The following is a 16,321-nucleotide window of genomic DNA, read 5'->3' as shown; positions in this document are numbered from 1 at the left end:
CAGGCTGTATGAGCCACGTTATGCGTTGACTAGGCAAGAGCTGCACAGCAGTAAATTTAGTGAGATACATTTAACAGCATGATGTTTTTACTTGTGATGAATTTACTCATCCTGGCCTTTTGAGATACATGGTAAATCATTCACAGGTTAAAAAAAAAGTCATCAGCCCTTCTTTCTGTATAGCCAAACCAAGCATTTTGGTGATTGGGAAGAAGTAGGGAGGGAGAAAATGAGAATGTGTGTACCCCAGTTCTCCTGGGGGCCTCCAGTTCCTGGTCCAGTGTAAAATGAGAAGGATGCTGATCCAGACATCGAACTGTGTGTGTGACTGGGTTCTTAGCCCTAACAATGGGGGCCAAGTGACCAGGGGCTCTCAGAATCTGGAAGGTGTAGGTTTGGTAGTGTTAACTGGAAAAACATGCACAACCTTTAAGTTGAGTGTTAGGTTTTATTCAGTGGGAATGTTAGGACTGGAGCCCAGGAGATGGCATCTCAGGGCAATCCTGAAAGAGCTGACTCTGAAGAGGCAGGGGAGGAGCCAGGCTTTGTACAAGTTTGCAGCAAGGAGGCAGGTAATCTGAATATTGAAAGACTACTCTGTGGCTCAGCTGGTAAAGAATCTGCCTGCAATGTGGGAGACCTCGGTTCGAGCCCTGAGTTGGGAAGACTCCCTGGAGAAGGGAAATGCTACCCACTCCAGGATTCTGGCCTGGAGAATTCCATGGACTGTATAGTCCATGGGGTCGCAAAGAGTCAGAGCGACTTTCACACTTCTAGGTGGCTCAGTGGGTAAATAATCCATCTGCAGTACAGAGACTTGGGAGATGAGGGTTCAATTCCTGGGTCAGGAAGATCCCCTGGAGAAGGAAATGACAACCCACTCCAGTATTCTTGCCTGGAGAATCCCATGGATGGAGGAGCCTGGGGGCTATAGTCCATGGTTGAGGACTGAAGAGGAGTCTTCAGTCGCAAAGAGGACTGAAGGAACGGAGTAAGCACACACTTAAGAAAAGCCTCATCTGTCACATGAAGAGATTTAGCCATCTTTTACATATAGGAAGATGCAAGTCTCCGGGTTTGCTGAAATAGTTTCTTTCATATGCATCTAACTATCTGGGGCCAGTCCTGCTTTCTTTATGGTTCACTTCCTAATTCCTGTTTTCTGTAAGGGCTGTCCGATGAGGCCACCTCTCACAGTCCACCAGCTCCTCAGCTTAATGGGGAGGAAGTAGGTGATGTCTTTCAAATAGCTGGCTCTGTTTCAGGCTCAGATATTTGCATCTGAAAGAGACTTGAGTGTAGAGCAGGAAATATTTCATTTCACAGTAGAGTTCCATCTTTTGGAGAACAGTAGGTTTCTGTGTCCTACCTAAGGCAAAATCATGGATTGTTGTTGTTCAGTTGCTAAGTCATGTCTGATTCTTTGTGACCCCATGAACTGCAGCACTCCGGGCTTCCCTGTTCTTCACTTCCTCCCAGAGTTTGCTCAAGCTCATGTCCATTGAGTCAGGGATACCATCCAACCATCTCATCCTCTGTTGCCCCTTCTCCTCCTGCCTCCAATCTTTCCCAGCATCAGAGTCTTCCCCAGTGAGTAGGCTCTTCACATCAGGTGGCCAAAGGATTGGAGCTTCAGCTTCAGCCTCAGTCCTTCCAGTGAATATTCAGGGTCGATTTCCTTTAGGATTGACTAACTAACATGGATAGTCAAAATTAAAACATGAAAATGCTTGAAATATCTGTAAAGTAGAGCACACGTGGCTATCATTTGTCTAGAAAGTTAGCTCCTTGTTAGCTTGGATTTTTTTTTTTTTAATATTTCTTTATTCATTCATTCATTTTTGGCTGTGCTTGGCCTTCATTGCTGTGCGTTGTCTTCCTCCAGTTGCAGAGAGCAAGGGCTACTCTCTAGTTACAATGCATGGGCTTCTCATTGCAGTGGCTTCTCTTGTGGAGCATGGGCTCTAGAGTGCTGGCCCAGTAGTTGTGGTGCGTGTTGCTCCGTAGCATGTGGGGTACTCCCGGACCAAACCTGTGTACCCTGCACTGGCAGCGAATTCTTAACCCTTAGACCACCAGGGAAGCCCTAGCTTGGATTTTTAATCCGTTTTATTTGCTGCTTGAATCTCCATAACCTAGAAGAGTACCTGTACATAGTAGATATGAATGAGTCAGGGAAGGATCAAGCCCTGTGCTGTGATATCTAGGTATATTTACATAACATATAGTGTGGGATGAAGAGTACACCTGTAAACTCCCATTTCATTGGACTTTCAGTAGCTGTTTACAGAAAACAGCCGTGAGCGTGGTTGGATTTTGCATATTCAAATCACCACGCTATTCCCGTTCACACGTTCAATAGGAAGTTAGCTGATTTGGTGCTGCTCACGTAGGCCATAAGCACATCTTCCCACTGAGAAGCTGTCTGACTAGAAAGCTCTGCCTGTTTAGACACTTGGTCCTTTTCAAAGAAACCCCAGCATCTGAGTGTTCAAGAGAGAGCTGTCAGCGGGCCTTGTTCGTCTCAGGGGGCACAGACTCCTCTATCAGACCCTGCGTCCTGTGGGACAGAGTGTGGGTCGTAACTGTGTCTTCCCCCAAAACAAAGTCCAGGCCGCCACAGCTGCAGTTTTATCTCTGGGTTTAGCTATGGATTTGTTTTCTGGACTCGGCCCTGGCCCACCCTTTTCCCCTTGATTATGGGGGACAGTGCTTGCTGAGAAGCTGACCCTGTGGGAGCAGCAGAGCCTTTCCTGGCTCTGAGACGGGGTGGGGGGCTCTGTTGGCGCCCCTCCTCGTCTTGTCTGCTCTCCCTGTCACCCATCACCCTAGAGTTTTCAACCCTCCCTGGGGAGAGTTTGTCAGTGTCTGTTAAAATTTAACCAGCTTCATGATCCAGCATTCGTCTTCTGGATGTCTGTCTTCCTTAATGCCTCTACCTGTGCAGAGAGAGAGGCATGTGATACCCACAATACGGGCACCATCGGTTATACCTTGTTCCTAAGGGTGAAAACTCAGAAACAATGTGAGTGTCTGCCACTAGGCTCACAGAGACCAAATTACTATGGGTCTGGGCTGTGGACTTCTGTATAGTAGTTTCAGTCAGTTCAGTCGCTCAGTCGTGTCCGACTCTCTGCGACCCTTTGAACCGCAGCACACCAGGTCTCCCTGTCCATCACCAACTCCCGGAGTCCACCCAAACCCATGTCCATTGAGTCAGTGATGCCATCCAACCATCTCATCCTCTGTCGTCCCCTTCTCCTCCTGCCTTCAATCTTTCCCAGCATCAGGGTCTTTTCAAATGAGTCAGCTCTTCATATCAGGTGGCCAAAGTATTGGAGTTTCAGCTTCAGCATCAGTCCTGTCAATGAACACCCAGGACCGATCTCCTTTAGGATGGACTGGTTGGATCTCCTTGCAGTCCAAGGGACTCTCAAGAGTCTTCTCCAACACCACAGTTCAAAAGCATCAGTTCTTCAGCGCTCAGCTTTCTTTATAGAGCAGTTTGAAAGGTTGCAAATAAATTTATGTGTTGAACATGCAAAGTCTGTGGGACATAATGAATGCGGAGTAACAGGGCAAAGGGCCTACAAGGAAGTGTGACAGGGCTTCCCTCTGGAAGCAGTCAGGTTAGGGTTGGAGTCGTGATGGTTAGGGGGATTCAGTTACCTGTATCTGTTGTAATTTACATTTTCTTTGACAACAATAATGTAAATATGTGTTGCTTGTATGTATGCTCACTTGCTCAGTCATATCCGACTCTTTGCGACCCCATGGACCCGCCAAGCTCCTCTGTCGAGGGGATTCTCCAGTCAGGAATACTGGAGTGGTTTGGCATTCTCTTCTCCAGATTGCTTGTATAATGATAAATAAATATATTTTAGAATGATGTACTTTTAGGTTTGCAGTTAGATTTCTTGAAAGCAGGGGTGAAAATTCTGTTGGGGTCACTTCCTGCCCAGTGTCCAGCCTGCTGGACTGTCTCCTCTCCTCAGCCTTCAGTCTCTGCTCTGGGGAATATTCTGATTACTGCTCGGAATGACTCTTTGTTGCCAAATCCAGTGTTACTTCTGGCATCTCATCAGCTGGTGGTATTTGACACACTCCGCTTCTTGAGAGCTGCTCAGCTTCTCTCTGGCTCTGTATCTTTTCAGTTCCTTTCTTGTTTTTTTTTTTCCCCCTTCTTCCCAGTCCCTGAATGTTTGCCTTGCTCAGCTCTCTGGGCTGTTCCCAGCTCTGTCTCCTTCATCCCCTGCTCCTCCACCTGGGTTCCTCTCCTGGTAAATTTTTGTACTCCATTGATTCCTTGTAATCCTTGCCATCTCTGCTGGTCCCTACTAGTCCTTCTCTGCCATCTGCTCTCTCGCCATCTGCCCACATTTCCCCTTGATTCTGGCAGCCTGTGCTTAAGTGAATTACTGCCCCTGCACCCTGAAACCGCCCCTCTCCTGTGCGTCCTATCCACTGCTGGCCCACCATCCAAACCGCTGCCAAACTAGAAATGGGGAATCCTGGTCCTTGGTCCCTCTGCCTTCCCTCATAGGCCGCGCCAGTCAGCACGTAGGACCTGTCTATTCTGTGGCCCCGAGCCCCACTGCTGTTGCCTCATTGAAGACTTATGTGAGTTTTCACTGAGATTAACTCTTATCCCTCCTTCAAAATTAGCAAGTGGTCTTTGTACATTCTGCCTTCATAAACCCTGATTCCCTGAGCAGACTGACGTTAGCGGCTCCCTGTTTCCCTTCTGAGGAAGAGCCCCTCGTGTCATCATTATTAGTCAGTTCTCCGCAAGCTATCTTGTTTCGATTGAAAGCTTATTATTTAAAGTTTGTGATTGGAGTTGTTTTCTAACTATCTAATCATATTTGTGGTGGTTTGATTCTGAAACTCCAATACTTTGGCCACCTCATGCGAAGAGTTGACTCATTGGAAAAGATCCTGATGCTGGGAAGGACTGGGGGCAGGAGGAGAAGGGGACGACAGAGGATGAAATGGTTGGATGGCGTCACCGACTCGATGGACATGGGTTTGGGTAGACTCTGGGAGTTGGTGATGGACAGGGAGGCCTGGCGTTCTGTGATTCATGGGGTCTCAAAGAGTCGGACATGACTGAGTGACTGAATGGAACTGAACTGAACTGATCCTGAAAGGCTCGTGGCGGAGGGGGAGCTGTGAACTCTAGCATCGTCTCTGTCTTGCATGCTTCTGAGATTCTGGGGAGTTACTATTGGGGACATTAAGTTCCTGACTGTAGAGGTGACTGGGTCAAATAAAACCAGGCTCAGTGGAATTTTAGTTCCCCTTTTAATGGACTTCCCATGTGGCTCAGTGGTAAACAATCTGCCTGCCAATGCAAGAGATGCAAGAGACACAGGTTTGATCCCTGGGTCAAGAAGATCCCCTTGAGTAGGAAATAGCAACCCACTCCGGTATTCTTGCCTGGGAAATCCATGGTCAGAGGAGCCTGGCAGGCTACAGTCCATGAAGGTACAAAGAATCAGACACGACTGAGCAACTGAGCACCCCCATATGACTTTTAATAATGACACGTTGCAAACTTTTCTCTTAAAAATATTTAGAAATCTGAACAAAAGAGAGGTGAGTCCTGATGATTACTTTTTTTTTTTGTTTGGCTGCGCTGCATTGCATGTGCGATCTTGGTTCCCTGACCAGGTTTGGAACCTGCGCCTCCTGCCTTAGAAGTGCAGAGTCTTAACCACTGGACCACCAGGGAAGTCCCTGGTGGTTACTGTTTTTAAAAATAACCCCCACAATCCAGAAAGGGCCTCAAAGGTAATAATTTACAGAGAAATGACCCTTGATTGCTAGAAGCTGTCAAGGAGAGGATGGAAGCTGATTTTAGCCTTCCCTGTTTTGCAACTCCTGTCCATGGGTGGGTAACATATATGGGTGGGTCCACAGTCATGGACACTGGAATTTTTCCACAGAGAAAACTAAACTGTCTTAAAAAGTTTACAAATAATTGGAATGTCAGAAAGGGGAGAGAGTCTTGGTTCTGAAGTTTATTTCAAGTAAGATACTAAACAGAACCTGTAGATCTAGTTCTTCTAGGTTTTGTGATATCACTCCTGCTCAGCTCTCCCAAAGCTTTCTTTGCAGCTTGGTTTCATTCAATGTCCTAAAAATTTGATATAATGGAAGGTAAGACTCATTAGCTTTGCTAATGTGCCATTTACTCATCTCTCTAAAATAATGTTATGGGGACATGATGCTCCTTTTCCTCTTCATTTCTGTAAGAACCACTCCCAAATTCTATTCTTTATTTCTAAGTTTGCATCATGTGGGTCCCTGGCCAACTAGCCCTATAGGCCTTTCTAACCCTGCCATCATTTCTTCACATTTATTTGCCTGAGACTGAAATTGTTTTAAGGGCATAGCCAGCATCTCCCCTCAGTAGACAAGCCATGGGGATTTTCTAGCTAACATCTCTAGCCTTAATACTGGTTTTGATGTTTTGAAATGTCTTCCCTGATTTGGAAGTTCAGATATGTGTATTTTTTTAGTGGTGACTAGGTCTCTGAAAGGCAGGTAGTGAGTCCTGTTTTTTAGAGCTCAGTTCTTGCACAGGCATACCTTGTTTGGTTGCTTTACCTTACTGCGTTTCACGGACGCTGTGTTATTTACAAGCTGAAGGTTTGTGGGAACCCTGCCTCGAGCAAGTGAATCAGCGTGCCACTTTCTGAGTGGCATTTGCTCGCTCTGGGTCACACTCGGGTAATTCTTGCGATATTTCAAACTTTTTCATTACTGTTGTTACATGTTCAGTGATCTTTGATGTTATTGCCATGACTCACCAAAGGCTTAGATGATTGGTATTCTTTAGCAATAGAATATTTTTAAATCTTATATTATTAACTTTTTAAACACTGCTTTTAAAAAACAAAACAAATAATGCTGTTGCACACTTGATAGACTGCAGTATAGTGTAAACTTAACTTATATGTGCCCTGGAAAACCAAAAACTTCATGTGGCTTGCTTTAGTGCTGTTTGCTTTGTTGCAGTGGTCTGGAACCGAACCCGCAGTATCTCTGAGGTATGCCTATATAGATGTGCCAGGGAAAGGGTCACCTTATTGAAAGTTGCCAGTGCGGTTGTTCCTTGGTATCCTTTGGGGGTTGGTCCCAGGACCCTCTTGGATATCAAAATCCACCGATGCTCACATCCCTTATATAAAATGGACTTGCATATAACTTAGGCACATCCTCTTAAATACTTTAAATCATTGCTAGATTACTTAAAATGTCTAATACTATGTAAATAGTTCCAGATACATGGCAAATTCAACTTTTGTGTTTTGAAACTTTCTGGGGGAAAAAAAATTTTTTTTTAATTTCTTTTTGTGGTTAGTTAAATCCATAGGTGCAGAACTGGCAGTTATACGGAAGTTCAACTGTATCTTTCACTGTGAATCCTTTGGTAAAGTGACTAGCGTGTCTACTAAGTTCTAAGATGTTTATCTCCCCTCTTATTTAAATCAGAATGCATCAGCCAGTCAGGGGTTCAGGTAATGTGCCTGACTCCCTCCCCATTATTATAAAGTAGATAATAACTTAGAATTAAGTACGTTTGCTTAATGGCTACTATGGATCAAGAACTGTGATGAACCCTTTTTACAAGGATTCACTGATTTCATTCTCAGAGCAGCTTCATGAGGTGGAAGGCAGTATTATTTCATTGTACAGATAGGGAAACTGAGGCTCAGCTAGGGTGTGTAATTTTCCCAGGTTATTAGTGGAGTTAGGGCTGGAAGTCTCACTGATAATTGTGACTTTGAGCTTGGTTGCTCAGTGGTTGGGAGGATACTCCTTGCCCTTGGGTCTGTACAGAACAGATGCAGTGTCCCTGGATGCCCAGAGTCAGACATAAGAGGCAACATCCTTAGCAGGCCCGTCCCCTCCATCCCACAGTGTGGAATCTGTGTGTGATCTATGTTTTCTTTTTCTAAAACTGGGATGGAGCTCAGAACAGCAAATATTTAATCAGAGCAAATTCCCGTTACTAAATCCTGCCAGCCTGTTCTACTCGGAGGTTCTTTACCTAAAAATATTCACCACATGCTGAAGGCTAGACGACTTGAGTCACCCACAGAGCATAAGGCAGGTCTTGGTATTTAGAGCAGGGGGTTGTTTGCCAACTTTTGTTGTGGATGAGATATGCAGTGCCACATACTCACCCTTTGATGAGCCTAAGGGCCTCTGGCAGTAAGTAAGGGTTTGGGGGAGGGGAGTTTGCGGGGGATGACAGGGTAGGTTCTCCTGTCTGCTGGCAGGAGCATTCTTGAACTGATCTGAGGAGAAGAGAGAGTTGGGTGTGGGTAGGGAGTTGGAGAAGAGCCTGCCTGGGAAAGATGGACTGGGCAGATTAAAGGAACGCTGACATGCATGTGTTATGGCAGGAGTGTGGAGGCGCTGTGCAAAAGGGATTAGCTTTGCTGACAGAGGGAACAGAGAAGGTGGGAGAAGAGTGGAATGGATATTATAGAGCAGTAAATCCCACATGAATAAAACAAACAAGATGGAGGCATGGTGCCTCCTTGTACAGATTTAAAGCAACATTACCTCCATATTCCCAGTACCACTCATAGAGTGCAGCTTTTGCTTCCTGCTACAGGCTCTGAAACATTCACTTGTATGGGGTCCCCCATGACTTCAACAGATGAAGATTTTTAACCATGTGAGCTTGCTCACTCGCTGAGAAACAGCTGAAAATTCAGACTCCTTCAGAAAGCCCTTGCTAAGGTCTCTCATGACCTGGTGGGGGCTCATCCTGCATCTTAATCACTGTTTCCAAGCCGTTTACAGACCCCCCTTCTCACTCGAATGCTCCAGGGTGCTTCCAACCCTGTGTGTTAGAAACAAACTCCCAGAGCTCTTTTCAGTTCCTAGGGCTTCCCTGGTGGCTTAGAGGGTAAAGCGTCCGCCTGCAATGCAGGAGACCTGGGTTCAATCCCTGAGTCGGGAAGATCCCCTGGAGAAGGCAATGGCACCCCACTCCAGTACTCTTGCCTGGAAAATCCCATGGATGGAGGAGCCTGGGAGGCTGCAGTCCATGGGGTCGCAGAGAGTCAGACACGACTGAGCGACTTCACTTTCCTTTTTTCCTTGAACCCTATTCCCTCTCTACCCTAAATACTTTAAAAAGGCAGAAGAGAACTCTCCCCCATCCTGCAGTCCTGCCAACTATGACTTCTACCCATAGACTTCGTATTTTTTCTGCTACTAGTTTACCTTCTTCAACTGTTACCTGGACTGTTAATTCAGTGGCCTTCTAATCCTTCTGCCTCAAACTTGTCCCTTTTGTCACATGTTCTTCACTTTGCAGCCAAAGGCGTTTCAGCTTAAATAGCTGTTTCCCCTTCTTTACAATATGGGAGCCAGTCTTCTTGGCGTGGCAAATACCTGGCCCTTCCCACCAAGATCATGCCTTCTTTTGAGCTTTATCTCTTGCCAAGGAATACTTTTTTAGTATAAGTATGCACCCCACGCAATATTTAGTCTAAGTATATCCCCAAGTATTGTTATATTAAAAACTAGTTGTTATTTATACAACATTTAAATTTAACTAGACAATCTGTGTTTTATCTGGCTTAATACTTTACCTGGCTTTGTCAAAAATAATAATAATGTCTCTCTTTGCGGATTTATATCTTGCTGTGATCTAAAAACATTGGAGTTACAGGAACTTGCTGACCACAAACTGTTTGGTATTTCTTTATGAAATCTTTTATAGCTATGCGTGAAAGTGGAACTATTATAATAGGATCTCAGTAGCAATGCATTTTTGCCCAAGACACTAATTTTAAAAAAAAATCATATTTAATAGTAATGATTGCAGATCTTTTCTGAGGGAGAGAATCCTCAGGAAGGAAGATGAACTTCAATTACATTTAGTCTTCCTTCTATTTATGGAAATCTTTTATTTTAAAACTTATTGAATTTTTATTTTTTTGGCTGAACTAGATGACTTTTGGGATCTTAGGTCTCGGATAGATATTTTAATAACCTCATTGTTACTGTTTCTTTAGGATCTTTTCTGTAGAAGAAATGAAATTATCATGCTTCAGTTTTACCTTTAGTGTTTTGTCCTATTTTCCCCTGGTTTTAGTTTTTGTTTTGTGAGTAAAGGCTATAATGTGATTTTTCAAATTATTTTCTGTTCTGAAGAGTATTCAGCTTTGATGTTGGTAAGAAGCAAGTTTTTCTTTTTCTTTTAACACTAAATTTTTATTTTCTGACATTAATAGAAATAATGTAAGTTTTTAATTATTCTGATAATGTAAGTGGGTTTTATATAAAACCTTCTAATTATACTGGACTAAACCATTGTTGACATTTATCAGATTAAGGCCCATAAATAACTCCAGTGGATCAAGTAAAAATCCCATTAACCACCAATTCATAGAACAATATATTAAATTTAAAAAAAGATGTGAACCTTACTAGTAATGAGGTCTATGGACATTGAAACAAGATAGTGATTTTTAGCTCTTAAATGTGGTGCTCAGGCTGGGAATGTGAGCAGTCTCAAGTATTGCCACTGAGATATAAACGCAGCCTTTGAAAGAGTGATTTGACTTTATTGCTTGAAATTTTAAAATGTAGCTATTACCTGACCCATTGATTTCATTTCTAGGTTAGGAGCTTATCCTATATAAATAATGGCATATGTGTACTTAATCTCTATATTTACACATTTTAAGAAAAAATACCCGGGTATTATAATTTTTAAAAATTCTGATGCTGGATTTCAGAATTCATTAGGGGTAAGTGAAGGCTGAGTGGTACATTATGAGCACTATATCTCTAAAAAGGATTCGGAGAAAATTAAGGAAAAGGTCTTTGGAAGAGAGACGTTCTTCTCAGTCTTAATTTCTCTCGGTAATTAATTTCACATTGAATTTTGACTTGCAGGCTGAAAGAACCACACCAACTCTTCTTTACGTAGTTTTAACAAAGACTTTTTCTCTTCTTCAGATCCCTTATTTTGAAGATATCTGTAAAGGCATTAAAGCTGGTGACACCTGTGAGAAGCTGGTGGGGTATTCTGCAGTATACAGAGTCTGTTTTGGAATGGCCTGTTTCTTCTTCCTCTTCTGCCTCCTGACCTTGAACATCAACAACAGCAAAAGCTGTAGAGCCTACATTCACAATGGGTGAGTCTTCATGGGGGTCGTCTCTCCTTTCCCTGAACTCGGAGCAGCATGCCAGGGCATCTCTACTCGTCACACCCTCTGACTGCTTTCCTCTAGTTGAAATTGTTGGCAGTGATTTGAGAAAATTACACTTTTCCCCACACAGTGGACTAAGAAGTGAATTCCTGTTTGTAACACCTGATGCCATAATGAGAAACGCAGTGGAGATAAGAGCTTATTTCCTGTACCAAGACCTTCCCCCAGGTCATTTCCACCCTGTAACAAAATGGTTTTGCACAATCAGAGGCCACACATTGAGTCTGTCTAATTATGGGAGGAGACAGTCCCCAGTCACTTAATTTCTTCCCCTCCATTTGAAGTGAACAGAGTCACGGATAGACACACTTTCCTTCTAAGAGGGCTTTTGTCCTTCCTTGAATATCATTTGAATACATTTCCTCTGTTTTTTTTTTTTTTTTTTTTTCCCCTCCAGCTTTTGGTTCTTTAAACTTCTGCTGTTGGGGGCCATGTGCTCAGGAGCCTTCTTCATTCCAGATCAGGAGACCTTTCTGAATGGTAGGAATGGAGGGTTGGGGGTAGCTACTTATTGTGTTTTTACCCACTTTGTAAAATTGTTCCAAAGCGTAGTCCAGGGTGCCTTTGATATTTTAGGTTACTAACTTTCTTGTAGCTTAAAAAAAAAACCCTGCCTCACCTGCCGACACCTCATTCATCCTCTCTACTTCCTATCTCCCCCTCAACAACCCCCCACCCCACCCCCACCTCCCCGATGGGTGACAGAACCTACAGTTATTCTGCTGGCTGAAGAATTGAAGTTAAGGTTATTGGCCTGAAGGGAAAATGAGGCACTTGGAAAACTTGTTTGAAAACTAGTTTAGCAAGTCAGCAGTGTAACCAGGGAGACCCTGTTCTTTCTGCCCTGCCCACAAACCCAGGGTTTGTTAGCAGCTTTAAATCTGCTGCAGCGATAGTGGGCTAAGAAAGGCTGTGTCTAAGATTTAGCTGCATCTAAGACAGTGGGGTCCTCTAGGCTATGTCTAAACCTGACTGGTGTGACTCTGTAACACTGACCGCTATTCAGTCAATTATACTCAGTTCAGTTGAATGTCCTTACTGACGGAATCTACCAGAAATACTTATTATGAAGCATTCAATCATAAGTGAAACAAGGGGCCCTTCTTTATTTGAGCTAGGGAGGGGAAAAATAAAGCCTGCATTTCAGAGGTTCAAAGAACTGTTCAAACCCAGTGGATTCACTTTTCTAATTAAGATAGTGATATAAGTATTCACATTGTGAATGAGGAACAGCCATAGGTCCTCAAATAACCACATGCCAGGTCCAGCGAGTTTCTTAGAGTCACACTGCTTTTATGTATTCCTTAAGGAAGTTGTATCCAAGTTGTCTTTTTACCTAAAATACTGGTAACTAGTTTTCTAGTCCCCACAGAGATCCTTGTGTATATTAGAATAATATACTTAGAATGGATGAGACCTAGCAGTTAGTCCACTAGCTCAGCTCAGTTGTTTTATAGATAACCAGAGATGTGAGGTGCTCTTCCAAGGTTTGAGCTGCTTTGTGGCTGAGCTAGAAGTAGAACCCTAGTTTGAACCTCATTTCTTCACTGAACCTTGATGGGTCTCTCCCCAGTAAAATTCAAATCCTTGCTTTTTCTGGCAATATGTGATTTTACTTTTAAATGGGAGGGTTGTTGTTGCTTTTATGAATTAACTACACCTGTTAGGGTATCTGGCATTTATTTATAGCATGGAGGTGAAGCTAGGATGCTGTGGTGCCAGACTGCCTGTGCTCACATCCCAGCCACATCCTTTACGGGCTGCAGGACCTGGTCAACTTATGTAGACTCTATTTTTCTCATCTGTAAAGTGGGTATAATAGTAGTACCCATCTTGTGCAATTGTATGGGAATTCAGTGTGTTAGCAGTACAGGGAGCCTGAGGTAAGAATTAACCATAGTCATTACTTTTCTGAGTTAGACATTTGGAACCGTCAGTCACCTCATCTGCTTTCAAACGGTCTTCTTTTGCAGCCTGGCGCTACGTGGGAGCCGTTGGAGGCTTCCTCTTCATAGTCATCCAGCTCCTCTTGCTTGTGGAGTTTGCACATAAATGGAACAAGAACTGGTATGTGCCTTTGCGGAAAGCTTCCACGTGAACTCACTCTCTGGCTCAGAGAAAGTGCCCAGTGTCGACAGAGGCCCTCCCCTGAGTGGGATTGCCAGGGCTTAGCAGCCTGCTTACACCAAAACTGATTTTTGCAGGTTCTCTTCCTTCGCTCTGCTTTTTGAGCCTCTTGCTTTACTCCTCTCCCATACTGATTTTCCCTCATTCCTACCTTTCTTTTTCCCATGTCAGTTCTTTTTACTTTTTTCTCCCTTTTCCCCCACACCCTCTCGTTTGGACTCTGAGACTTGGCCACGGGCAACCCCCCTGCTGACGCCTCAGAGCCCAGCTCTGTGCTATGTCGCTGGCTAAAAACGTTGAGCGACCTTTATCTTAGGCCCCCATCCTTGGCAGATTAAAAAGAAAGAATTCGTTTGGAGTGGAAAGTTCACTTTCAGCAGAGACTATTTGATGAACTAGTTCTTTCCTCTTTAAAAATAATTTTGTTGCTTCTCAACTGCCTAAGAGGGTAAGGGCCCCTTCATAGAATTTTTTGTTGTGCTCACTGAGAAAGCCATCCTGACTTTTAAAAATTAGACTCTAAGTGCCTTAAAAATAGGATTCACGTCCCAAGATGTGTGGCAAATGCCAAACTCTTAGTGGCTCGTTTTAATCCTTGCTGAGCTACATTGAGGAAATGGCTAGACAAGGGTCTGGCTTCTTCAGTGCTAAGGCCAAGTTGACTTTGCTACTCAGGGCAAAGTTCTGTCTGATTTAACTGTTCTGTCTGACTTTATAAAATATGAGTGAAAATAACTGCCTGCTATATCTAGTAAGGCTCTTGTTATTTTGTAGATTTTGTAGGCATCATGTTATTTTATACTGTTTTGGGGTAGGGGAAATCTGAAAGTTCTATATGCATATGAATTTATTTTTTTAATTTTGGATAACATAAAATATACTGTCCACATTCTCTCAAAACACTTTTCATTCTGATTATATTCTGCAGCTTGGTAGTTGTTCTGTTTGGGTTTTGTTTTGTTTTTTAAAGATCAAATCATGAGATGCATGAATGAAAAGATACTGTTAGTCATTTTATTGTTTGGTAAATACTAGAGTATGCACCCAAACGCCAATGTTAAAAGTGTTTATGGCACATCAGATCATCTTCCAAGTAGCACTACAGTCGTATTTTGGTATTTTCCAAGTCTGAATCACTATGAAAATGCAGATTTCTAGGTCTGAGTTGTGCTCATATATGAATGTTTTTTCAGTGTATTCATTTTCGGCTGTGCTGGGTCTTCCCTGCTGTCAGGCTTTCCTCTAGTTGCGGGGAGCAGGGGCTCCTCTTCATTGCGGTACTCGGGCTTCTCTTGTGGGGCTCAGGCTCTAGCGAGCACCGGCTCAGTAGTGTGGTGCACGGGCTTTAGTTGCTCTGCGGCAGGTGGAATCTTCCCAGACCAGGGATTGAACCCGTGTCCCCTGCACTGGCAGATTCTTATCCACTGTACCGCCAGGAAAGTCCAAAATATAAGTTTATTATTGCATGCTGTCCCACATTTTGAGTCATCCCAGAAACCTCGTATGTTTGTGGTTTCTACTAGATCTTGTTTTGAGGCTGCAAAGTTTTCCTGAAGATAAGTCTAACGGGTGACTATAGTTTCATGTGACCCTGTTTTCTCACCTGTACAGAAGAAATGTGCACAGTAAGTTAGAAATGCATTTTAATTGATGAAATGTCACACTTTCCATTGATTCTTAATGTACTTTCACTCTGAATTTTTTATGAGACAAAATATAATATGTCACCCCCAATTTTTTCTAAGATTTTCACAAATTTCGAGTTAGGAACTTGGTAGTAAAATATTAATATCTTTGATTCTGAGGGCCTGATTTGCCCATTAAATAGTATGTTCTCTCAAGAATGCTTGTGCTGCTTTATTCTGACTTTTAATGCTTTGATTGATTCTGAAGCCATTTTCTAGGACTGATTATCGATGCCAAGTTTTAACAGGCATTTTGGAAGAGTTTGTTCACTTTAAAAACTTTCCAGAAGCCACCTAATAGGAATGGCTCAAGAGCTTTGCAGTAATTGATGTTGCTGTTATACTGGCTGTGGAGCCAGTGTCCCAACAAAATCCCTTTTGTCCACATGCTCGTGGTTTCTTGATCTGCCTAAAATTAAGATTAAGCTAGGAAATGTACAAATATTGTTATTTTTATGTAAATTCATTTAATTTAGGGTTTTTTTTTTTAAATGGAGATTCTTGCTTTCAAGGTTAGTCTAGAAAATATAATACTTGTATCTCTCTTTATGGATGGAACAACTAAAGTTTTTCTTCCCTTTTCTTTTTTCTCCTTTTGTAAAGATCTTGGGAAAGAGATAATCTCAAAGGCGGTAGAAGAGAAAAGGCCATGGGCCTGGATACCAGGCAGCAGATTTTAATGTCCCTGACTATCTGGCTGTTTCACTTGAGGCACGTGTGCGTGCTCAGTTGCTCAGTTGTGTCTGACTGTTTGTGATCACGTGGACTCCAGCCCACCAGGCTCCTCTGTCCATAGGATTCTCCAGGCAAGAATACTGGAGTGGGGTGCCATTCCCTTTTCCAGGGGAGCTTCCTGACCCAGGGATTGAACCTGGGTCTCCTGCATTGCAGGTGGATTCTTTACCATCTTTGAATCTTAAGGCATATGAATTGACTAGTCTGACCTCAGTTTTTATACCTGTAAAGTGATATGTTTTGTTCTTTTGTTAAAAGATAAGCTAGGGCATTTAAAAATGTTTGTGTGAAAATTTATTCAAATTTAGCACTCTCCAATCTAGCAAGTAGAAAGGAACTCTGAGGAGCTGTACAAAATAAAAGGACTTTTATAGGCAAAAGAGAGCAGAGACAAGGAAGTTACATTAAGCAGAAAAGCAGTTTAGTTATTGTGAGGTGACTTTCCTATAGGGGAAGGCAGTTCCTACCAGTCAGACTACCTAACTAGTTAACTAGACTGTCTAATTAGTGCTGAATAGGCGATTT

The 16,321-nt window shown here is 43.1% G+C and overlaps 1 protein-coding gene across 2 annotated transcripts in view; it reads left to right on the top strand.

The window, feature by feature from the left end:
- Positions 1-16,321, top strand: part of SERINC5 (serine incorporator 5) — a 100,893-nt gene that overhangs the window by 59,368 nt on the left and 25,204 nt on the right. For both annotated transcript variants that reach the window (XM_065940706.1, XM_065940707.1), the window contains exons 3-5: positions 10,996-11,174; positions 11,647-11,729; positions 13,223-13,316. In XM_065940706.1, the coding sequence (XP_065796778.1) occupies positions 10,996-11,174; positions 11,647-11,729; positions 13,223-13,316 (356 nt within the window). The remainder of the gene's footprint in view (positions 1-10,995; positions 11,175-11,646; positions 11,730-13,222; positions 13,317-16,321) is intronic.

Source organism: Muntiacus reevesi, chromosome 7 (assembly GCF_963930625.1).
Source record: "Muntiacus reevesi chromosome 7, mMunRee1.1, whole genome shotgun sequence".
NCBI classification, from domain to species: Eukaryota; Metazoa; Chordata; class Mammalia; order Artiodactyla; family Cervidae; genus Muntiacus; species Muntiacus reevesi.
The sequence above is the reverse complement of the archived record's forward strand: the minus strand, read 5'-3'. Positions and strand labels throughout refer to the sequence as shown.